Source organism: Microtus pennsylvanicus, chromosome 15 (assembly GCF_037038515.1).
Source record: "Microtus pennsylvanicus isolate mMicPen1 chromosome 15, mMicPen1.hap1, whole genome shotgun sequence".
Classification (NCBI taxonomy): domain Eukaryota; kingdom Metazoa; phylum Chordata; class Mammalia; order Rodentia; family Cricetidae; genus Microtus; species Microtus pennsylvanicus.
The window spans coordinates 53,592,306-53,616,921 of record NC_134593.1 but is presented as its reverse complement, the minus strand read 5'-3'; the positions used below and the strand labels follow the sequence as shown (position 1 = coordinate 53,616,921).

The 24,616-nt window shown below is 41.6% G+C and overlaps 1 protein-coding gene across 2 annotated transcripts in view; it reads left to right on the top strand.

Annotated features, from left to right (window-relative positions):
* Klf12 (KLF transcription factor 12) overlaps positions 1 to 24,616 on the top strand; it is a 377,546-nt gene that overhangs the window by 145,636 nt on the left and 207,294 nt on the right. For both annotated transcript variants that reach the window (XM_075949284.1, XM_075949282.1), the window contains exon 3: positions 8,807 to 8,896. In XM_075949284.1, coding sequence (XP_075805399.1) covers positions 8,831 to 8,896 — 66 coding nt within the window. In that variant the 5' untranslated portion in view covers positions 8,807 to 8,830. The remainder of the gene's footprint in view (positions 1 to 8,806; positions 8,897 to 24,616) is intronic.

Below are 24,616 nucleotides of genomic sequence, written 5' to 3'. Positions count from 1 at the left end.
CATACAGCCAAGGTCATCGGCTCTCAGAGCAGGGCGGGAGATGTCTGGGTTACTTTCACTGGTGGAGGGTGAAGGATTTCAGGGGATCAGGGCAGTCTAAGGAATTGACTACCTTTTGTGTCAGTGAGTGAAAATTGTATTTTGGCTTAGTCTTCTTTCCACATGAGCGGCAGGAGGTCATGGAGGTCAAGATGGCATTCAAGCTGTGCTCAAAAGGAGAGGCCGCTTCCCCTTTTCTCCCAATCTCCCCGGCAAACAGATTCTGTGACCTCTGTGGACTGTGCATTTCAGAGCCTCGCTATGACACTTGGAACGAGTGCCTCCTCAATCCTCTTTCTAATCCTTCTTCTTTCACATGGTTTCTTTGAAAAAAAAAACACACACACTTTTTATTCACTTGTGGTATTTTTTTTGTTGAATTAATAAATGTTCATTATATACTCTTTAGAGACATGAGGCAAGAAAAACAAGCCTGCTTCCACTTGCACACAGGATGAAATTTAACTATTTATCTTCTCTCTGGATCCATGATTTTATATTTAAAAATACATAGGATATAACAGAATATGTACAAAATATGTGTTAGTTTGGAAATTGATGTCTGCCTATCTAAAGTAGCCATTGTTATATGTTAGTGGGCACATTTCTATGTCATTTGAAGTGAGCATTTGTGATGTTTTAACTCCATGGGCTCATGATGATTCCATTAATCATTGTTCTGTTTGAGGACCTGTATTTCCATATTTATTAACAATGAACAGTGGGGAAATCAATACGATTCTGCACATCCTTGCTTATCTTCTAGGATCAGTTCCAAGAGTTGAATTCTCTAGGACAAAAGGCATGTATATTTTCATGGTTTTTGATAGATTCTGCCAAACTGCCTGCATCAACAAGTCCACTAACTTAGCAGGAGGGTGGCTTGCTCTAACTACGTTGTAGCCATAGAACGGCTTAGAGAGGTAGCTCATTAGCATGAGATCATATTTTCTAGCTTAAAAGCCTGCTGGAACAGTGGGTTAATAACCTCCGATGATATCCCACTCACGCTAGGCCTTTGATGAGACTTGAAAATTTGAAGATGTTTACCTTTGAATAGAAGCACTGTGAAAACGAAACAGGAGTTCCAGAGGAGTGTGCAATCAAATATGAGACTCCCTGTGTCTCCTGCCTTGGGGGTAGTCGGCCTCCACATTGTTCTTGCGTGGACTGTCCACAGTGTGAGGGTCGCCAAGGGCCATAGGGACAAAGTACAAGTTCTCTGGATAGGGAACAGTGCCAGTCGCTTGTTTTACCGAGGCATTGTGGTGACATTATCAGGGGATAGAAGTCTTACCTATTTTAGATAGAGAAATGAGATTAATCTACTTTCTATGGAAAGATGAAGAAATAGGCCACCAAAAATAGGCACTACTTTTAACATAAAACATCTTAACTGAAACACAAATACCTTTTCCTAAAGTCATTGATCTTATGTAAGTATTTGACAGAATTGCTGGCTGAGTAAAATGTACTTTTACTAGGAGATTTTGTCTTTTTCTCCTTCCTATGTAAATCCATATATGTCTCTCTTAGGGTCCTCTTTGTTGTCTAAGTTCTCTGGGGTTGTGGACTGGGGTTGTAGGCTGGTTTTTCTTTGTTTTATGTCTAAAAGCCACTTATGCATGGGTACATACTATATTTGTTTTTCTGTCTGGGTTACCTCATTCAATGTTTTTTTTTTTTTAGATCTATCCATTTGCCTGCAAATTTCAATATATCATTATTTTTATCTACTGTGCAGATAAAATACTTTTTATACTCCATTGTATAATTGAACCACATTTTCCTTATCCATTCTTCAGTTGAGGGGCATCTAGGTTGTTTCCAGGTTCTGACTATTGCAAATAGTGCTGCTATGAACATAGTCAACTAGTCCTTGTGGTATGATTGAGCTGTTTACGGGTATATACCCAGAAGTGGTATTGCTTGGTCTTGTTTCCTAATTTTCTGAGAAACCACCATACTGATTTCCAAAGAGGCTGTACAAGTTTGCACTCCCACCAGCAATAGATAAATATAACACAAAACATTTAAATGGTATGAAATAGTGTGAGAGGGGTCTACCTAGAACTCCATGACCATATTACTACTTCGGATTAGTTTTGTAAACTTGGCAATAGTGCTTATTTTTAGGAAATAGAACTCTCCCATTTTATTTCAGTTTGAGTACAGTAAAAACCATAACACTGAGATCTCTATCTACTTTTTAAGTTATACTTTGGGGGAATCACTGTACAGAATGTATTCTTTTAAATTCTTTCCAATGGAACTTCAAATTAAGTTTACAAGAGAGGATCATTTTAAATTAATAAGCTGTTTTCAGAGATGCACAGCAAAACAGAGCAGACTTTGCAACGCCCATCCGCCTGCCTGCTCCCCACACCTGCAGTTCTCCTCGGTGACACATGTGCACTGTGTACTGTATTGTAAGGACTGATGACCCCGGATGGGTGCACCATCAGCATGCCGAGTCTCTGGCTTGTGTCAGGTGTCATTCTTCATGTACGTTTCAAGGGATCTATGAGTTTTGACACAAGGCTGCCCTCAGGTTCCCCGTGTTCTCTCTGTCATCCACTCCTTCCCCGTTAACCCCTGAAGACCAGAGGTGGGCTCACCATTTTCATGGTTTTAGATTTTTTGCAACAAGTTGTACAGTCATCATCACTCAGTGTACAGCCATTTCAGCGTGCTCCCTTTCACTCCACGACAGTGATGGAGCATCCACCATGTCCTTTCAGGGCTCGGTATCTTAAAAGATCTATCTGTCTGTCTGTCTATCTATCTATCTATCTATCTATCTATCTATCTATCTATCTATCTATCTATCTATTCTACCATGTGTGTGTGTGTGCACGCGCGTGTGTTTGCGTGTGTGTGTGTGCACATGTCACTGTCAGACGACAACTGACTGATGTTATTTCTGTCCTTCCACCGTGTGGATTCTGGGGATAAAGCTCAAATTGTTAGACTTGGCAACAAATACCGTTATCCCTTGGACTATCTCACTAACCTACTTGATATCTTTGTAGGGCAGAGTGGTATTCTTCTGGCTGGAAGTGTCACAGTCTGTCTACTTGCGGATGGAAGGCAGTCTTGGTTGCTTTCCAGTTCTGATTTGGTCAGTTATGGGCAACATAATGCAAATGTTATTTGGGTGATTACAAAGAGTGTGATAGCAGAATTTATTGACCACATTGTTCAATTTTGTGTGAAACAGCTAAACTATCTTCAAAGTGTGCTCATTCCTACCTGTAATAAATCAAAACACCTCTGCTACTTGTGTGCATGAGGTGGTAGTTATCAGTATGATGGCTTTAGATTTTGACCAGTCTCCTAAGTGTTTCTTTTTATTTTAATTTTGTTTTTCTATCCATGTGAGATGGCAAGCATTTTTTTTCCATGCTCACTTGCTATATGTGTTATCTTGAGTAAGGTATCTGTTCAGGTTTTTTGCCCTTAAATACCATTGACAAAATTCTTTTTCTTAAACCTGAACATTTATCTCATAAAACATGCTGATCTCAATGTACGAATGTGTGGAATCCTCTGTGCCTTAGTCTCTATGGATCTTCTGAGTAATGCCTGCAAATTGAACAATGACATTCTGATTTTCCTGCCTAGGTAGGAGAGGGAGAGGACCCTGGATCCCAAAGATGTCTCTGCTCTGCGTCCCTCCCAACATTGTAATTCTAGGGCCATGTGACCTTGTGCTGATAAATGGAAGAAGAGGAGTTGAATTTTCATCTTATTTCCCCCTCATTCCCTCCTCGTTTTTGTTAGGAGCTGCAGAGACTTCTAAGCTTCACGTATGCCACAAGTCCCATAGGATATTTTAGTACTTCCAAAATGATCATTGGTGAGGATGTATTTTTTTTCTAGTAACTCTAGCAATTTTCTCATATAGAGTTTTCTATATATAATCTGAGAAATTGGCTTTATGATCAAAGACCCAGGGTAATAAAACATTTGTACAAAAGCCAAGACTCTAATTATAATCACTATCAGAAAGTGTCATTTAAAAAAATCAGACAGGTGTCAATCATATATAAATATATGATATATCAATGTGTATATATATTTCCCCAGAGAATGGCAAAGATTGATTTTTTTCATACTAATGAAATATTTGAAATACAGTCGTTGACTAGTCTGCAGCAGAGAGAAATATATTTGGCCCTTGCTTTCTTGTCTGGCAGAATGGTAAATACTTTAGTGTAAGTATCTCTAGAATCTTCTAGTACATGGAAAGCTTATGTCAGGCCCAGACTAGACATCGCTGTACCTACCTCTGCATCACCATAATAACTGAAATCATTCATGGAGAGTCAACTTGAAGCAGCCTAGCGGAATCAGTGTGTCAGTTGTAAGTGTAATGCAGACAGTTAAACGCCTGGATCTTCCCCTGCAGGGGTTTTAGACTTGTCTTCCTTAAATTTTAATAGTAACGTGTGTACCTGCCAGGGAATGTTTGTGACATTGCTCATTCTGCCTAAGGAATGGAAGTGATTCTCCTACACTTCCTGAGTGTCAATCTGCTGGGAAATTGGATTTCTAATCTCTTCATTTGTTTTTCCTTTAATAATTAAAAAAGCTGCTTAACTTTTTTATACATCAAATTCAAAACTTTCACACATTTCTTTTAGTTACACAGATAATAAATACAGTTTGTATAAACCACAACAAAAATAAAGTGAGAAAATATGTCAAAACAAAGCTATCAGTCCACATCTGTCAGCTCTACTTTTTTTTCAAGTCAGAGTTTCTCAGTAGCTTTGGAGCCTGTCCTGGAACTCACTCTTGTAGACCAGGCTGGCCTTGATAAGAGGTTGATGTTGGGGATAAGGTAAAAATAGATACTCAATCACTAATAAGGGTTCTTTTTGTCTACATACTTGCTAGCCTTTTGTTGTTACTAAATTATATTTATTATTCAGAAATAGAATTCTATAGCTGCAGGATTTCCCCTATGCTTTTCCCACCTGAGAGCAATGGATTTATCATCTCAGATAGATAATACAGCTTTCCTACCCTTTTGTCGCAACCCCTGTGGCATCGCATATCAGCTGTTTATGTTATGATTCATCGCAGGAGAAAAGCTGCAGTTATGAAGAAGCAATGAATTCATTTTATGTTTGGGAATCACCACACCATGAGGAACTCTATTAAAGGGTCGCAACAGAATTAGTTGATCTTTTGGTTTTAATTTATGGTTTCTTTTATTGGCTTAATAATTATTGGCTGAGAACTTATTGAGTGTTAGATATTTTAAAGTCCAATATGAAGATATGTTATGACCCCAAACACACATTTCTCCGTTACTTCTATTTTGAATCTTGTGTATGAGCAATGAAAGCACCTGTCAGGTACGGATGCTGTAGTGACATAAGAAGAGTCACAGCCCTGGAGGCAGAAGCATCTTTAATATTTTAGCTGAGCAAAATTATGGGAAGAGGTAGGACACCCTGCTGCAGGTTGGAGAAGATGACCCAGTTACCTCCATTGCATGAGTGTCTGCAACACTGTCGCTGAAGATCAGTCCTTCCTGCTGCATCTCAATTCTGAGTATTGTGAGGTGTTTAGACCAGTCACCTCTGTAGTCATGACTTCTGGCCGCGATAACTATACATTGGTGTACTATGTCATCGGTTGTACTTAGCATGTAGAAATAACCTAAGGCACATTCTTATTGAGTTCACTCAGATTTCTACAGGAGTCAACTAACAAATTTTGAGGCACTTTTTGCATTAATTGATAAAATTCACTCAAAGGAAATAAGTTGTATACACTGTGTATGAGTATATATATATCTATATGAACAGTATAAAGTATAATTGTGATGAACTTATAATATCACAGTGTTGATTACAATGGAATTTGCCACCACAACGTCAAGATTGGTGTTGGTTTAATTTTATTTACCTCTTGGGAATCAATGGAACTATGGATCCATAGCAAATACGTCTTCAGTGCGATCATAGCAAGACATGTTTGACAGCAACTTCAAATTGCCAGAGCTTATTACGTATTTAAAATCTACAGTCAGCTGACATCCTTATGTTTCTTATGCACTGAATAAATCTGTGAGTGTTTTTGCAGGGAAATATTGCCTGTGCTGTCTGATCACAACGTACCGCATCACCTCCCCCAGCGCCTCCCTGATAGTCGAAGACGCTGGGACTCTCAGGGCTTCTCCATCTATTGAGTGGGGTTAGAATCCTGCGTGCAGAGGTCAACAGGCTTCATGTGTGTGTGCTGTGATATATCTGCCCTAATTATCAATTACCGCACCCTTGGAAAGGACTTGGCTGCAGAGGTATTGTTCCCCAGCTGTTCACTTTGCGGCTCAGGGTGTCTCTTATGGCTGAGGCTGGGCATGCTCCTGGGAAGCAGGGTGGAACTGTTGCCTAGGAAAACAACTTTATTAAAAAATAATAATAAACCGTGGCTAGTTTTTCACTTACATGAAGCTAAAATGCACACTTTGACTTGAATATTTTTGGAATTTCAAGATCAACAATGGGAAAACATTGTGAAAATATAGTGATTTAAATGTGCTAAATGAACCATGGTCCCAGTCAGGTTTTCATAACTCACCAGCTTTTAACTTCAAAACTCTGGCTAGCTTGCGTTTCTTAAACTCGTGAGTTTATCCCAGCTAGTGGAACAGTAGTTAGGGTATACCAGCTGTAAATTGGTCCAGAGCACTAGAAGGGACATTAGCCCCTTTAGGTTCTAACAGTTCATTAAACCTCCCTTTCCTGCAGCTCCCTGTCCTCTCCTGTCCTGACCCAGGCTTCCTCTCGCCTCCTCATCTGGGCAAGACCTACTCCAGGGTAGGAAACAGTGTCTGCTCACCCCTCGCTGTCTACCAACCCAGCAGCCTTGGGAGGCTTTGTGAAGGGAGATTCCCAGAGCTCCCGGGAGAAGGTGGCTGAGTGGTGGGGAGCCGCCTAGCTGCAGCAAGACTTCCCCCAGAGCCACTGTAGCAAACAGAGGACAAGTGACAAGTCTGAGAATGGTGCCTCACTTGTGCATTAACAATCTTAGGCCTTGGAGAAGAGATTTTAAATTTGGAAGAAGTTAATTGAGTTCACCAGCAAGGCTTGGCAATATTGTAGCTGCTCTTGTCAGGATGAGAAGTACTCCCCCCAATACACCAATAAGGACAATGTTGTTCATTTTCAAGGAGAAGGTAGGACAGGAAATTGTAATAGTCTACGGGGTGTGAACTTTTCAATGCTTCTTATGACTAAGGAAAATTAGTGTATGGTTTTTTTTTTTCTTCTTGTTGATTCTCAGAGAATGGATTTGCATGAGAGAGGACCTCTAAGTTCTACTTCTTCGAGGCTCTCCTAGAGAGTCAAGAACTGAAGTCGGGAGTGCTTCATGAACCGTGCTGTGGCAGTTGCTAATAAAATAGCCAACAGGGATTTGTTGGAGATTCTATTGAACGGTTTTCATGAAAATCGGCTGCCTGAAAAGTACTAATATCAAACTCTGGCAATTATACTAACCTTTGTCACCACTTGGACAAATATTTAGGAATACACACACACACACACACACACACACACACACACACACACATATATATATATACATATACATACACACACACAGAAATTTTGACGTAATAGCCAACTAAAAAAATTTGTGGTACATTTTCCACTAATTTATAATATTCACCCAAAAGAAACAAGTTATACATACATGTGAGAGTATGTTTTCATATTTGTATAATCTACATTTATACATGTACATCTATAATGCTTTTATTACCCGCACACCCGTACATATATGGATGCCCACTTTGTAAGATCTCTTTAGTGTCCTGCCACCTCTGTAAGGCCATTGAGCACAATGACTACTCTGAAGCCACAGGTTCAGTCACTTCGGCTTCTGGGTTTAGCCAGTGTGTCAAGTTGAAGTTGGCAGATTCGAAATGTATTTTATAATACATCTTATCTGGGCCCTGCGCGTGTGACTATAGGATTGCCTTTGTAGATGGCTGATTCAGAGTATGCCTAGAGCAGAGAGAATTCGTAAAATATAAACTTGATTTCATCTCCTCATCAACACTCAAGAATCTGTGGAGCCACCGTTTCAGTGTGACTTTCCTTTCAGAGGCAGTAAACTGTGCAAAACATCTATGAGAATGATAAGAAAATCTTTCCTATTGGTGACTCTTAGCTATTCACTTTTAAATTAAGACTTGGCTGTTTAAAAATAGTTCTTTGGTAGTCGATATGTAGAGATTTTCATTTTCTCAGAACTGGCATGGTATAAAAATTAAGCAAGTCTAGGATTGTATTACTTTGTCTTTAGATTATTCAGACTTCAAGAGTATAAAGATTATTTTTATCTGCATTTTTCATTTATGGGTGCCTGTATGCAATGCAGCCTACAGAACTAAGGGAGAGAGAAAGAAGCTTGCCTTGTATTTCCTCCCACTATTGAGAAGGAGCTGTAAATTTTCCAGCCCCATATAAATTAATGTAATGTTTCCACACTGCAGTTTATTACAGCCTGACCTCCAACCCGGAGGTCAGAGGGTCACATTGATTCAGTCAATGTCCTGGTCATTATTTCAAATGGAAGTTCACGTAGGGGGATAATTGGTTATGCTGATATTCACATTTAATTATGTTTCATTCTTACAGAATTAGGTCAGCAGTACCGAAGGCATGGCAGTGAAGACAGACTACCTGCGAGAGTCCTCTTCTGGTTCTTCAGAACTGAATCTTCCTCTCTCTTCTCTTCACAGAATCTCCACCCCCTTGAGAACAGAATGCTAATGCTTGATGGGATGCCGGCCGTCAGAGTCAAAACAGAGCTGTTGGAATCTGAACAAGGGGTAAGCAGAGATCTCCATAGATGCCCCTCTCCTCCCCATGCCTGGGCCATTCACTTCCAGAGCAGCGTTCTCTCTCTGTCCCTCGCCTAAGGAATTGATTCTCACCCTCGTGCAACCTTAGACGTCAGCCTCCTCTTTGGAGGGGACATGTTATGAAACTAGGACTTCTTGCTGACCTTAGGAGACACCTATGGCTGAGTTAAAATTGCTGCTGGAAAGCTACTGAGACCAAAGTAAGGAGAAAATATTTTAAATGAGATGGGAATAGAATTCCTCCATGTGAAATTCTAAGTTAGGATATTACTGAGAACAGGCACGGGAACATTATAATTGGTTAAACGGATTTTTTTGTATTTGTATCTAGCTCTCCACCCCATTGTTATAATTTTACTAGTTCTAGGAGATGGTTGGTAAAATTGGGATAGTTATTGTGAAAAGTACCCAAAAGCAAAAGGAACATGATTTAACAAATTATAGCTAAACTCATGAACGAATGTATGGATACAATAACAGAGTGTCTAAGAACACAGATTTTGTGGGAGGGTACATAGGCTATTACTGATAACATTTAAAGCTGCACACATCAAAACACAAATCCAGTATAATGATTACAGTGGTGTCCGACCATGGTATTTAAAGAAGAAATCACTGTTTCCCTGTGTACACACTAGCTACATACCTTATAACATTGATACCACTTAAGCAGCACGAAAAGCTAACCAAAGAACAAAAATCAGTCCATATTCTGCCTTAGTAAAGTCTGTCCTAATATAAGAAATCAATACTAAACATCAGTAATTTTGTAATTGAGGGATCCAAAGAAATTTTGAATGTGAATTAGCATCCCAGAAATATAGGATAGAAATCAGTGTGAGTAAGTCCATCTGGGATCCCCATGGGTCTTAATGACTTCATGTTTATTGTCTTTGTAATGGCTGCCGAGGCTATGGGCCTGTAGTAGCCCCTGAGTTCTTTTCAGTTACTTCCACATTCCTTTGCATTTCCTGGCCGTCTGTGGCATCATAGCGTTATTTCTCCTTCTCAGCGCAAGCCTGTGTTTGAAACAGGTCTCTATTCCGGCAGAGGGTGGCACTTCATCTTCATATCTGGCATTGATTTTTTTAAGTCTGAAAGGAAATGTGTAGAGAATGTCCAATACTTACAACCCCCGGTCTCTATGCTGGAATAAGGACTTCTCGATGCTGAGAGAATAGAGCATCGTTAGAGGAAAAGCAGACACAGTCGCCAGTGCTCGTAGACAAGCATTCATGTGCTCGTCTGTGCTACCACTCAGGCTCAATAGGCCAACCTTCCTGAACGGCCAACACGCGCAGTGTGCTCTAACCTTGATTAACTAACCTAACAGCAGGCAGGTGTTGCCTGTTTCTTTAGCAGTCTGCCGTCTGAATTCATTTCATAAAATCTTAACTCTTGTCACGAGTCTAGTGAAATTAATCTCTGTGTGATCCCTCCGTATCATAACATAGGCAAGAGTCTTTTCTTGCCGATAGGGGAGAAAAGGGAAAATGGCAGTCTGTATTTCCCGGCGTCTCTTTTATCTCACCAAACTTTCTTCAACATGAACAGCAATAAATCTATTAAAAGCGCACATGTAAGAGAAAGCAAAAACCTAGAGAAACTCATAAGCCATGGTGTGGACCGGGGGTCATTGTCACCAGCCCAATAATCTATAACAATATCCAGGGACTTCAATCTACTTTTTGGTCATTTTTCACTTTCAAGGTAAGCTTTGTGTGAAAGAGTCGGGGTTTTCAGGAAATGAAGGCCTGTATCCACAGAGTTTATAGTGAGGAGCAATTGCACGTCACATGATTTATAGAAAATTCTGTTTGCCCTTAAATATGGGCAGAAAAGAACTTGTGGGTTCCTTTAAAATCAATTTTCTTCTTTGTGAGTGGAGCTGATGTTGCTCCCCTAACACTAATTTAGACTGCACAAGGTGGAAGGAAAGAAACATCACTTTTCTTTAGCCCTGTATGTATTTCTGGGCTATATGGCTGGCATAATCCTCTTTTCTTCTTCTGGAGAAAGTCTCAAGAGAAACGGCCAATAGTGTTTAGTGACATGATTTTGACTGCAATACAATACTTTGTAGTACTTTAAATCTCCTCAGAAATAGATTAAATCAGCTGGGCGGTGGTGGATCGTGCCTTTAATCCCAGCACTGAGGAGGCAGAGGCAGGTAGTTCTCAGTGAATTCAAGGGCAGTCACCCTGGTCTACGGAGTGAGTTCCAATCTAGACTACACAGAGAAATCTTGTATCAAAACCAAACAAGCAAACAAACAAAAAAAAAGAAATAAAATGTAAAATTTTAGTGATTTTCATTTTTGAACACGTTACTGTATTTTTCACCAGCTATCATGAGGGGAATTGTATGTATACTGTATGATTTCTGAATCCCAGATATGTAAACAGAGACTGCTCTTTCGTTCCCAGCTGCCCAGACCCAAATACTCATACAGAAACTATATTAATTACAGCATTATTTGGCCAATAACTTAGGCATATTGCTAGCTAGTTCTTACATCTTAAATTAACCCATTTTCTATCAATCTGTGTATTATCATGAGACTGTGACCTACTGGTAAGGTTTCAGCGTCTGTCTCCTTTGGCAGCTAGATGATGTCTCTTTGACTCCACTTATTCTCCTTATATATTTCTGTTCAGATTTCCCACCTGACTTACTCTGCCAAACCATTGGCCAAAACAGCTTTATTCACTAATCATAAAAGCAAAATGTATACAGAAGGACATCCACATCACAGATATATATTTAGAGAAAGAAAGTTAGAATTTTGAAGATTTCCTAAATTTTCTTGATTAAAAGTCAGTTGACTTTTAATCATACAATATAAACATGCTAGAGAAATTTAAGTGAATGACTTCTTGCCCATATGGTTATGGGGTCTTGAAAATGTCAACATTTTAACATTTATTACTTACTGAGAACAAACACTGAGGAAACTCTTCTATATGGTAGCAATGGATAAGGAAGCCTAAAGTTGGTACCTTCATCGAATTTTTAATTTCCTGTTCATGATTTTGGCCTCCCTTGTTCATATATTCCTTTGTCCCTCTCTTCAACTGGATTCCCAGAGCTCAGTCTGGTGCTTGGCTGTGGATCTCTGCATCTGGCTCCATCTTTTCATAGATAAAGACTTTATGATGATAGTTGAAGTAGTCACCAATTGGATTACAGAGGAAGGTCAGTTGGACCAAGCTCATGGGAGCTCAGGAACTCTAGACCAGCAGCTGTAGAGCCTCCAAAGGACCCAACTAGGTTCTCTGCGTGTGTAACATGGTCTAGCTGAGGGACTCTGCAAGTAAGACCAGGATCTATCCTTGGTGCATGAACTAGCTTGCCAGAGCTCATCCCCTATGTTGGGATGCTGTGCTCAGTCTTAATGCAGCAGGCTTGGTCGTGCCTCAACTTAATGGGCCGGCTTTGTTGACTCCCTTACTCTTTGGGAGGAATGGGTGGGGAATAGGTGAGGGGGTAGAAGAGGTAGGCAGGAGGAGGGGTAGGAGGGAGAGCTCTGGTTGGAATGTAAAATGAAATTTTTTTAAAAAAAATGATTTAAAAAAGATGCACATATCGGTTTTAAGTCTTTTAAGGAAGAAAATAGATTTTGTTTCATTTTGTTTTTCTCTAGGCAACATGTTAGAGACTCAACATTCACATTCTGCTTCATGTACCGTGGCTGGCTATCTTATTTCTCTTTTGTTGTTGTAAACAGTCCCTCAGGTGTTCTCCTGCTATTCGCTGGTCCCTGCCTGTTTCCCGTCCCTCCTGGGACTCGGTGAGCACACTTCAAGGGCCCAAAGGAAGATGTGGTGGATAACTGGGCTGTGGGAGACAGAGCGTGATTGGCAGGCCTGGTACCTGGCTGAAAAAGCCCTGAGATCATCATCTGACTCACCTTCATGTCTTTGCATCTTCCTTCACAGAAAAGCAGGTTTCATGGGTGTTTGACATTCAAAATGCTTTTTTTCTCTCTTCTTCTCCTTTTCAGACCTCAGAATATCAAATAACAAAATTGACTATGGTTAACTATTTCCCCTGGGAAGTTCTGTCTGCCATTCACTTAAAGAATTATATGTGTAGTTTTTGAATGTGTTTTTAGGTCAGAATGAAAGCTCCTAGAGGGCAGGGGCTATTTCTTCTCTTTCCTTTTCATATCTCTTATTGTTTCCCAGTGCATGACATGTGCTCAATTAATATGTGATTTATCTACTGCCTACCTATTTTAGCCAGCATGTCATGTATCTATCGCCAGTCAACGGTTTGCTAGCCTTCTTTGTCTACTTCATATGGTTAAGTGAACATTAACATGCTATTACAAATATTGGACACTCATATTCTCATAAAGTAGCTGAGGTCTTTGTCTTGTAGCTGTGTGAACTGAATAGGAACAGCCACCTATAGGCACCAGCTCCCTCTGTTCTGAGTTCCCAGGCTCATCCTTTCAGTGATGTTGACGATCAGACCATTGTCCTGTGACGTCAGCTTCCCTCAAGCTTGCCCTGAGACAGGACATGCTGCTGAGGGGTCTGTGGCAAGGGAGTGTGCTCTTCTGATGCACTTCAGGGGTACAGCCAGGAATGCGGGAATGACTTTGCCCGTCCGTGACCTTGGTGTGCACACCCCGCTGTTAGGAGAGCATTAGGGAAGCTCTCAGCCTTTGGATGTTCTAACGTGTTATTAAGCAAAGGAGGACAGCAGGAAGAAAGTTCTAGAACTACCACGCTAGAGGGGAGGCTGAGTGCAGAGAAAGGGACTGCCTCAAAGACATAAAATGTGACTTTATTCCTGGCCCCGCAGTTTACCAGCCTGAGTGACTTTAAGCGGTTCCTTCTCATCTCTGGACTTGTCTGTCCTCATCTGTGTAGTAGGGGTGCTGCGGGGGGGAGATCCCGCTTCCCAGGCTTCCTCTGATATCCTATGATCTGAGAAGGTCAAGGGGTAAGGGGAAACATTTCTGGTGGGAGATTTAACTGCCGTGCTCCAAACGAATCTACTTGTGTGTGGAAGCCAAAGACAGACATTAAAGCGAGTCCTGTGTGAGTCCCGATGCCGAGTCCACCAGGGGCCAGTCCCGTCCATCATGTTCAGCCTCCCTCAGCATCGCTCCCTCCACTGGGAAGTGGTCCACCAGCCAGCATCACCATCGCCCACCTGCCCGACCGCCCTCCTGCCTGCCTCTAATGGGCGCTTAATAAACACCCTCCCTGTGAAGAAAAGTCCCGATGCTTCCAGTGCAGCTGCTGTACTTTTCCTGAGGTTTTGTCTGTTTTCAGCAGAGACCTCAACATCTAAGTTACTCTTTAATTCAACACATGAATTTAAGGTAAATCTCAAATTGCCTGCCTCCTTCCTACTTTTGACATTATTTTTTTTAAGCAACGGCCCTCCAAGCTAGCTATATCCTCAATCCTTTTTTTGCTTTTTTATTTTCTTTTTATTTCCAAGGTCATGCTAAGTGGTCCAAACTCACATGAACTCAGGTAGGTCTTGAACTTTCCGGCTTCAGAGTAGCCCGGATGACAGGCCTCTGCAGCCCCAGCGTTGCTCAGGGCCGAGGTATTTTGAGCATGAGTAGTCGAAACGCATGAGATCTAGACACACGGAGAAAAGAGGACAACGGGGTCTTGATGATCTCCTCTGTGACAGCTTGCAGGAACTTTTACAGAAGGTTCTACAGGACACTCATAGCCCAGGGCTGCAGGAGTTTCTCTATACAATGAGCACGGTGCAGCAGCTGTAATGCAGGAGACCTCTTGCTTTATGGTACTCATTACTCCCCATCATCGCAGCCCCGGAGCTCATGAATAAGCAGGGCTCGAGAGACAGTGATTCATTCAGACACTGGTGTAGGCGTGCCTGTGTGCGGTGCTGCACAAAGCAGAGGCTGTGGAGATCGGCGCTGTTCTGAAAGAGATATCAACTCTTATACTTCCTAAAGAAATATGGACAGCCACGAGTCCTATAGCTCAGCCTGGAGACGAGCTATGGGAACGCTTATTTAAGGCAGGCCGTTACATTGCGATTCAGCAGCAGTACAGAACAAAACAACAACAACAAGGCTCACTTTTCCCCCCTTGGTTAATGTCTTTGTTTAATTTTACATTACATCTTTAGTGTATGTCCGTGTGGGGCAGCTTAGTTAGATATGGTTACTTTAATGACTTTGTCAGATGTGAGAAGGAGGCGTTTATTAAAAACGCCACTCTTGTTGCCCTTTAACAGGGCCTCATTATTTCCCCTCCCACTGTGGCACAGGGGCTGGCATTGCTGGTAAATTGGGAGAATTATCTTAGAGGTATGAATTTGCTTATCATTTCATATCCTCTGATAACCCGCAGCGGAGATGGTTTGATCTGTCATGCAATATTGGTGTGTTAGTAGCATAGCATCAAAGCAGGGCACACACGGAAGCTGTGATCTTGTTAATCTGAGACGCCGGGGGGGGGGGATCTACATTCATAGAATTCATGATTTTAGGGAAGAGATATCATCTACTAAAGATGCAGAGTTGGTCTGAATTTAATAATGTCAGAATGGCCAATAAATGTATTAATAGAAAGAATTGAAAATCAATGAGCTGTGATAGTAATTACAGATAGTGCCCAGGGGAAATATAACCAAAGCACAAATCCTCTCCCGCAGGGCCTGCCCTGCGCACAGGATGAGTTGGTAATTCTGTCCGTCCCCCGTCCCTCTTGCTAGGGTCTTTCTCCTTCAGATTTACTCCTTTGTCACACCCATTCCCAAGCCCCATCTCCCGTGATGCTATGGAGCCTCCAGGTTCCCCAGGTTCCTGCAGGTGACCAGGTCTCACTCATTAGATGAGGGGGACAGAAAACGTGATCCTCTCCGAGAGATATTTGCATTTTTATAGGGTCAGTTCATTAGAAAAAAAGAATGTTTCTTAAAGAAATGGTGTGCTTTGAGTAATTTCAGGATTTCGAGTAGGGGCAAAGTAACCTTCCCAGAATTTTGAGCTTGCCTGGAGATCATGGTCCAGTTTGCTTGTCCTTGCAGTAGCTGCAGGCATATTTATATTGCGAAGCGTGTATTTCTCTCTGTCTAAATATGCTTCCTTGGACTGACATTTGCCTGCTGTTATGGTTTATTAAGTGCCTCACAAAATTATCCGACTTAACCCTTGCAGGAATTGATCTTCAGACCCAGAAGGGTTAGTTACCGTTGGGAATTGACTTCCCGACAAAAACAGTTAGACAAACAAACACAGGAATCCTATTTTCCACCTATCGTGCAGGAGGCGGTGACCCTCAGGAGAAGAATAAACCCAAAGGAGCTGTTTTGTTACCTCCCTGTGACTGGAGGTAGCGCTAGGGCCACAAAGCAGGGGGACATTACTCACCAGGGCATGCGATGTCTCCATGTTAAGCAGAGAATGGGACTTGGAGAGGTCCGGTCAGCTGCTTTGAGGGGGAGATTGAAAGAGGAGATGAAGTTGTTGCAGAGTGTCTTCTCTGCCAGAGTAGAAAGGCACATGTCTATCTAGAAGGCCAGAGCCAAACGATGCTTAGAGCACATGTGTCTATATGAAGCAAAAAGAAGAGGCCTCCCGAGAACATGGGTCCAAGGAGAGGCCAGAGATACCCAGCTTAATGTTGGGTTTTGGAAACATCTGACTCTTTAAACATAACATATTGCAGGAAATAAAAGAATATTGACTATATATATATATATATATATATATATATATACATAGCGAAAGAAACTATGGAAAATGAAGCTTGCAAACAAAACACAGACTTGCTCAAGGAATGCATGAAGTTGTTATCTAAGGCAGGTGCAGCTGGTCTTTCCGGGTCTTTGAAAAAGCAAGCCAACAACAAAAGCATTGTTCAAGAACAGCGGAAACTATAAATCCACAAAATAAAAAAACATTAAGAGAAACCTAAGCCGAAGAAATCCCAGCAAACCCTCTATCCAATTGCTGTAGACAAGTGAAGGCAAGTCTTAAAGGTAGGCAGAGAAAGGGCGAGCGTTGCAGGGCATGCCTGTGATCCCATCATGGGTAAGTTGAGGCAGGAACGCATGGAGTTCAGGGGTGTCCCCTGCTACATAGCTAATTTGAATCAAGAGACTTTCACAGCCATAATCAAAGCAAACCGAACAAAGCGAAAGAACAGAAAAGCATATGGAGTGGGGAAACACACCACCTTTATTTGAAGGAACAGAAATCAAACTTCTTACTGAATACCATTTGGAATAGAAACTTCTTCAAGCAGAGGTAAAAGGATGTTAGAAGAGAATTTAGGAGCCTGGGGAGATGGCTTGGCGATTAAGAATGCATACTGCTCCTGCAGACAACCAAAACCTGGTTTCCAGGTCCCATGTAACTCCATCTCCAGCATCTGATGCCCTCTTCTGGCCTCCAGGGGCACTGCAGCACTGATGCGTGCAAACCTAGATATAGACAAACACATATACATAAAATTGAAAGGAAAAGGAATTTGGATCTAGGCAAGAAAATGTGCACCTGAAATGATATATTTGGGTTAACTACAAACAAATACTTAAAAAGCTTTTGAGGCGATGGACATTGCATAGCAGTTAAGAGTGCATATTGTTCTTCCAGTGGTCCCAAGTTCCCAGTACCCTTCTTGTCAGCTCATACCCGTCCACTTTCAGGGCATCTGGAATCCTCATCTGGACCCTGTGTGCACTGTGCACATGCCTCTGCTCCTACAGTATACACATAATTAAGAAGGTGACAACGTTCCTCTTTGACCTGTTTAAGTGGGTACAATAATGAGGCACTGTGGCATGTCCAAGAGTGGTTGAATGAAGAACAGCAGCATGGAGGGGGGAATTGAACACAGTTAACATTTAAATCTAGGTGTAGGAAAAGATGCAGTGTCTAGCTGGAACAGGTGTCATTAATATGCATAATACTTAGCACAGGACAGCATTTTTAAAAATCCCTCCAAAGAGGCAAGTCATGTTGTTCTTAGAAGTGTAGTATTTAAATCTCATTCTTGGAAATACCAAGCAAATTTTCAAATACACAAATACACACATTCATGTGCATACACTCTCACAATCTCTTTGCTTAAGCTGATCATGGTGGATTCTGTTGTTTATAAAGTGAATATGGTATATGTCGGTAATATAATCTATACCTATGTATCTTCGCTTTTCAGAAAGCTGTGCCAGGTTATAATTCTGTAAAATTGCTTATGCAGAGAAAGTAAGGTCATCCTTATGTTATGAGCAAGCTGCTTAATCCTTCTACCTCAATGTTTTCTATTCTAAAATAGGGCTGATAATAGTATCTAGCTCATAAAGCTCCTAGGAAGAGAAAGGAGCTTATGTCAAGAGTTTATATACATAATAAAAACAGATGCTGACTGTTCTTTCAGCCTGCAATGCCCTGGCTATTCTCTGTTCTTTTACTGCAGTCTTTTAGATGACAAGCTCCAACAGAAATGCCTTCTTCTACAAAGCATTTCCATTAGTGAATCTTACCTGAACTCACTACCCAGTAATTTAGCAGTTAATTGAGCTCAATTCTGTCTTGAGTCCATTAACTCTTTTTAGTTTGGTTCCAGTTCGATTTATTTAGCAAGTCTCAGAAGTAGAACATGTTGTTAGGCATGAGTCTGGTTTAATGGAGGCCTATGATTTATCCAGGGACCATTGTCACATTAATGTCTCAGTGAGAATACTGGAAGGTGCATAAAGGATGCCGTGGGTGCTTGCTTCTGTGTTCTTGGCCATCAGACACCCTTAGTCTTCTTGCTGCAATCACACTGCCATTAGGGTGACCTTTGTCACTAACAATGGTTATGTAAGATTGGCGACACAACCAGCTGTGTTCTAAGTTGATGCTTCTCCATGATACTAAACCACTGTTTAACGAATGCTGGAAAGACCCCAGTGAAAGAGGCACACGATGATTTTTTTTTTACACTGGATTCTTCCAGCTATGGCAATTAGCTTTTTATTGAAAAATAAAAAAAATTTCCGCCTCCTCCCAGCCTCCCATTTCTTTCCCCTTCCTCTGAGTGAGGTGTCCCAGACCCAAAAAGATGAACATGGGATGTACTCACTCATAATTGGTTTCTAGCCATAAATAAACGACATTGAGTCTATAATTTGTGATCCTAAAGATGATTTTTTTTAAATTTTAGACTTTGAAGAATCATTCCCATAATTGTTTTTTTTTTTCTCAGAAATGCCTGTTGAAATCACGTTATCTGTTAATTAATTTTCTGAAAATGCTTAAGCTAGTCTAGTTTCTTTGGTGCTGAAAATACTTCTTCTGACTTCTGAACTTGTAGTATAAAGAAAAACCTGGCAGCCTTTGGACTCGTGCCCTTGACTCATTGAGCAGATAGGCAGGATATTAGGGGCATGAGTCTGCACAGGGCAAATCGAGAAGATAAGGGAATCAGTCCCCGGAAGCCCATGGACGCACAGTGGCCATTGTGGAGCTGCAAGTCAGGCCTAGAGCCCTTAGCCACAATCTGAAGGGGTTAGCTACCTCTCCATTTGAAGTGCTAGTGCATCTATACATTAGGATTTTCCACAGGACTACGAGTGGAGGAGTAGCTGAGCTCCTGGCTTGAATTAGTGGTAGCGCATGATTTACGTAGAAACGGAACTGAGTCTTACTGGTAAGAGTTTAGACAGATGTCGTGAAGAGAAGAAAGGACTGTCTGGATGGTGTAGAAGTGGTATACAAATGAATGTCCATCTGTGGACACAGGACCTGTGTCCCGTGGCCTCCACTCTGATAGCAGACATATTTTACTAAGAGACGATAGTTATTCTTTGTTTTTCTAAATCACCTGTTATTGTTTTCTTTTATGTGCTTGGGTGTTTTGCCTGCACATATGTCTATACATCAAATGCATGTAGTCGTCATGAAAGCCAGAAGAGGACATTGTCTTCACTGGGCCTGGAGTTACAGATGGTTGTGAACTGCCTTGTGGGTGGTGGGAATTGAACCTGGGTCCCGGAAGAACTGCCGATCCTCTTAACCTGTTTGCCATTTCTCCAGTCTTTCTTCTTTTGTTTTGACTGTAGAATTCTGTGTTTTATAATGTAGAAGAATAATGTTGGCCCAGTATTGATTTTGAGTGATTGCCATGAGAGTGCTCATTTTCCATGTCTCTCAGAAGACCCTCCACGATACTGGCAAACTGATCCTTCCCTGCGTCCCGCCCGCCCTCCTCTTCCCCGTATTCTTATGTGTGCAGCTCTTGACTTCTGAATTCTCATGCCTGTTCAGCTAGTTGAGAATTCATTTAGATGAAATTGGGATTATTGGTATTCGTTCACAGGAAAGCTGTGCTTAGTTAAATGGTTAGACATTTGCACTTCATGGTTCATTTTCTTTCGAGCTCCTTGTGCCATCCCATTTGTCTCGCGCGACTTCGTTACAACCCTGTATAGATGGTTTGGGAAGAGGCTAGGGGCTTTCTCTGGGCCATGGATCTTATGGAACCAGAGAGTCGGCGCTGGTCTATGAGGTTTTCAGTTGACTTCCAAAACTAGGAGAGTGGTTCTACAGAACCACTGTTTAACACAAGTCCATTGGAGCTGGAGCTGTGCCTGAGGTTCGCCTGATCCCCTATAGCTGCAGCTGTTTGACTAATTCAAGTACAGAAATCACATGTGCCTAAACCCACACTGTTAACTCTGTGTTTGTGGATTATGAGCTCACAGGGTGGAGTTATACTCACTCTGCACAGTAAGTTATAGTTATGTATATTGCCTTAGCTTTCTTGTTACGTACTTATTAAAATGCGCTAAATGAACAATGAAACAAACACACAGATGTTAGCCTTGAAAACCCTGGAAACTGTGTGTATAGGTCAGCCTCAGGATGTTATAGGTTATTACATACTTTCTTATTTAGAGTTGGCTGTGTTACTTCACACCTCCCTGAAGGTCTGTAGCCAGTTAACCGTTGATGAGCAAGGGAGACATCCTCTTCAGTGGCTTAGCCATGATTAAAGAATCCATGTTCCCATAAACAGGCTCCACTCCATGCTTCAGAATGAAACTGAAATGAAATGTATTAATTAGGTCAGTAAACAGACAGAGGAATGGAGCACTATGGGAAAGGAAGGGGATCAGCTGGCGGGACAAGTAAATGAGAGGGTAATGGCACTGAAAAAGAACGACTAAAATACGTTATATGCGTGTATGAGGATGTCAGAGTGAAATCCATTATGAACATTATGCACTAGCAAAACACAATGGAAGAGTTTAACCACGCTGTACCTGAGAGTGATCTGCACATTTCTATGTACAGTGCGTGTTCTGAACACTTCCTGGAATATCATCATAGAACACTTATATTCATTCTTTGAGCGGCTAGGGCTGGAGTCTTATCAGATATTGTGATCATCTTTCATAAAAGAAAATGGAAATTTTGCTGGACCCAGGTGGAACACAGTTTAGTAATCATTTGTACTGAGAGGTCCCCATGCTTGTGTTTCTGTGTGGGCTTGATGATTAGGGTATCTCCTGGTTACATTGATGGGAAGAGATATCAATCTGAGCACTTGAAACCTGAGGAATGAAGTAGAGTGCTTATCAAGACACGGGCAGCTGGAAGTGGCTGCCTGGTGTTCTAGGTTCTAACTTGGACTTACCGGAGAATCTCTGGGAATAGAAGATAAGCAGCGTTAGGGAGAAGTCCAAGTGGGTGCTCTCTTGGGCAACATATATTCTCCATCTGAAAGAGAGGAGATTAACATGGCACAAGGAGGACATGAGCATCTGTGAGATGGTCCACATTTTTTGCTTACATTATTGGTATATTGTCATAATATCTAATAAAAAGGCTCGTGCGAGTAAGGGAGGGAAGGAAGGAGGGAGGAGTGAAGAGATACAGAAAACAGGGTAAACTAAATATCTGAGCAAAGACAGAGGTCCGCATTGAAGGTTCTCTAATGCTAATTGCCCAATTCAGTGACTGTGGCGAGGATGTTACTGGCCCACAGCCAAGTTTTCTCAGGCTGCGACCCCACCTAAGTAGCCTTTCATTGGCCATCTTTGTGTGTGACCTAAATACTTGTGACTGTGAAGTAAAATAATTTTGAAACGTCCAGACTACTGACTTCCAGCACTGCCAAGGCCAAGGACGTCTCCAGACAGATCAGAGATTCCTCTGCCTTCCTCTTTAACAGCCTGATGTGTCCACCAGTGCATTAAAAAAACCCTCCTTATTTACGAGTTTCTTTTTTTAGTATAAAATTATTGTAAACATGTTATGACATTGGAACATGGCATTTGGAGTTACCAGAATCTGTGTGCCTGGACCATGGTCGCTCACATTTGGCTGTGATAAAATACCTCTATTCTCTCTGAGTGCTATCTGTGTTCCCATGGTTTCCGGGTGGTTCCTATGCTTAAGTACTCTTGCTGATCCCATTACAGAAAGATGGAATGTGGGCCCTGCGTCATTTACTTTGGGCCCCCGTGACTTCTGAGGTGCCACTAGCAAAAGTCACAGAGCCTCTTTGGTAAAGAACCAGTGGAAGGTTTGGCATCCCACCTGTGGCTCCCGGGCAAGTCTGCCCTGGCTCCGGGTCTCTTGCTGGTAGAGCAGTGAGCACAGCGATACTGAAATGCCTTTTGCGAGTTTTTCTTCTTTTTGCATTGTATCTGAAATTATTTAATAGATGCATGTAAATTCCTGAATGTCACACCTGATTCCTTTAAATCTGGGTGAGAGGCGTGAAGAAATTGCACCCTAAGTGCTGCAATAAGTGTGACAGAGGGAGGACGGTGCCACCTTCTCCAGCAGCCTTTGAGTTCCTACAGAGACTCTGAATTGCCATCGTCCTGACCAGCATTGTACTCCGCTCTCCGTGGGTGATTACCAGTGGATCCGCAGCTCTGTGCTTGTCTTTGAAGCCTTCGTTCCTGTTTCTTTCTTTTTTTTTTTTTTTCGTTTGTCATTGACATTTTATTTTACCTCTTCTCTGCTAAGAGAGTGAATGACTCATTTAGAAGTTAAAAAAAATACTTGAACTGCTTAAAATATTGATGTTCTAAGTGCCATAACTTGGAAGAGGAAACCTGAAAATTGGCATTTAAATTATGTCTGCAAAGATTGCACATCTTTTGTAGAGCAGGAGAGCAGCTATTGGAGGGAGCTAATCAGTGCTGGAAGTCATCGCCAAAAACCTCTCTGCAGGGCTGTGGTACTTGACTCAAAGCTACCCTGTGGAGGGGTATGAGGGGTACTATTCAACCTGTGCTCCCTGGGCCAGTCAGAACCCGAGCACAGGATTTTCTGGGGTACAATATGAAGATGTTTGATTTCTAAGTTTTAACTAAGTTTTTAGGGGGTTATGTTACCTGATATCTTACACAGTATCTGGAACAAATGTATGAGCTTTCAAGAGGTGTTTGTTTTTATTCTTGCCTTGAAATCTAAAGCTGTGTTTCTGTGACACAGGATCTGTGGGTGACAATGGAGTAATTTGTACTCCATTGTTTCTGTCCCCTTTGGCAAAACTGATCAGAGTTTGCTTCTTCTATGGTTGTAAGAAAAGATGGGTTCTGTTCCTGCGTTGCCTGCAAGACAAAAACAGTGAGAAAGATTCCAGGGTCCTTCACACAGGCCCCTGTCACACTGCTGTCCTTGGAAAGGATCACAGAGAAAAGAGAAAACAGACCTGCTGAAATTAGACCTTAGTGGACTCAATCAAGTGGGCACAGCATGGATCTAGTCTATTGGCAGTAGAAAATCCCCAGATTTTGTGTTGCTTAATAACCATGATTTCCTGAGAATGTTTGCACGTGTAGAAAGAAAGAGGCTGGAGAAGGAAGGGCTGTTTGTATGCAATTAAAATCACTCCTTGTCCTGGTGTCTTAAGCACATACATAGAAAGTTCACTAGTTCTGAGGCTACGTTTCCCTGTATAACCCTTTGGTGCAATCCTAGGGATAACCAATATGTCTCTGTAACGGAGATATCGCTTTTGATTCTGAACAGCTCAGGAGTATATTTTCTCCTTTCTGAAGGCAAGATCTAGAACACAGGTGGAGAAAGAAAGAAAGAGAGAGAGAGAGAGAGAGAGAGAGAGAGAGAGAGAGAGAGAAGGAGGGAGGGAAAGAGAGAAAGAAAGAAAGGAGGAAGGAAGGAAAGAAAGAAAGAGAGAGAAAGGAAGGAAGGAAGGAAGGAAGGAAGGAAGGAAGGAAGGAAGGAAGGAAGGAAGGGAAAGAGGAAGGGAGAGAGAGAGAGAGAGAGAGAGAGGGAGAGAGAGAGGGAGGGAGAGAGAGAGAGAGAAAGAAAAAGAAAGAAATGAAAAGAGGAAGGGAGAGAGAGAGAGAGAGAAAGAAAGAAAGAAAGAAAGAAAGAAAGAAAGAAAGAAAGAAAGAAAGAATCAAAGGAGCATCATCATCATCCAGAAGGTGTACAATGTGGGTTGCAGTAGGGATTTTATTTGGTCCCAGCAGATACATTTATAAGTGCTTGAATTACTTCAATACTTAGGCTAAAAAACCTGCGATGGTGTTTGGAGACACTTCTGAAAGTAGCGGGGTAACAGAGAACAATGTTTACAACCAGGGTTTGTTGAGGTTCTTTAACACAGACCACTGCACTTGGCTTTTATTGTAGCTGTATTTCTAGCTGAAGAATTCATTCTTAGAATTTGTAAGTGTCTGTCTGAACCAAAGCTTTGAAAATTCCTT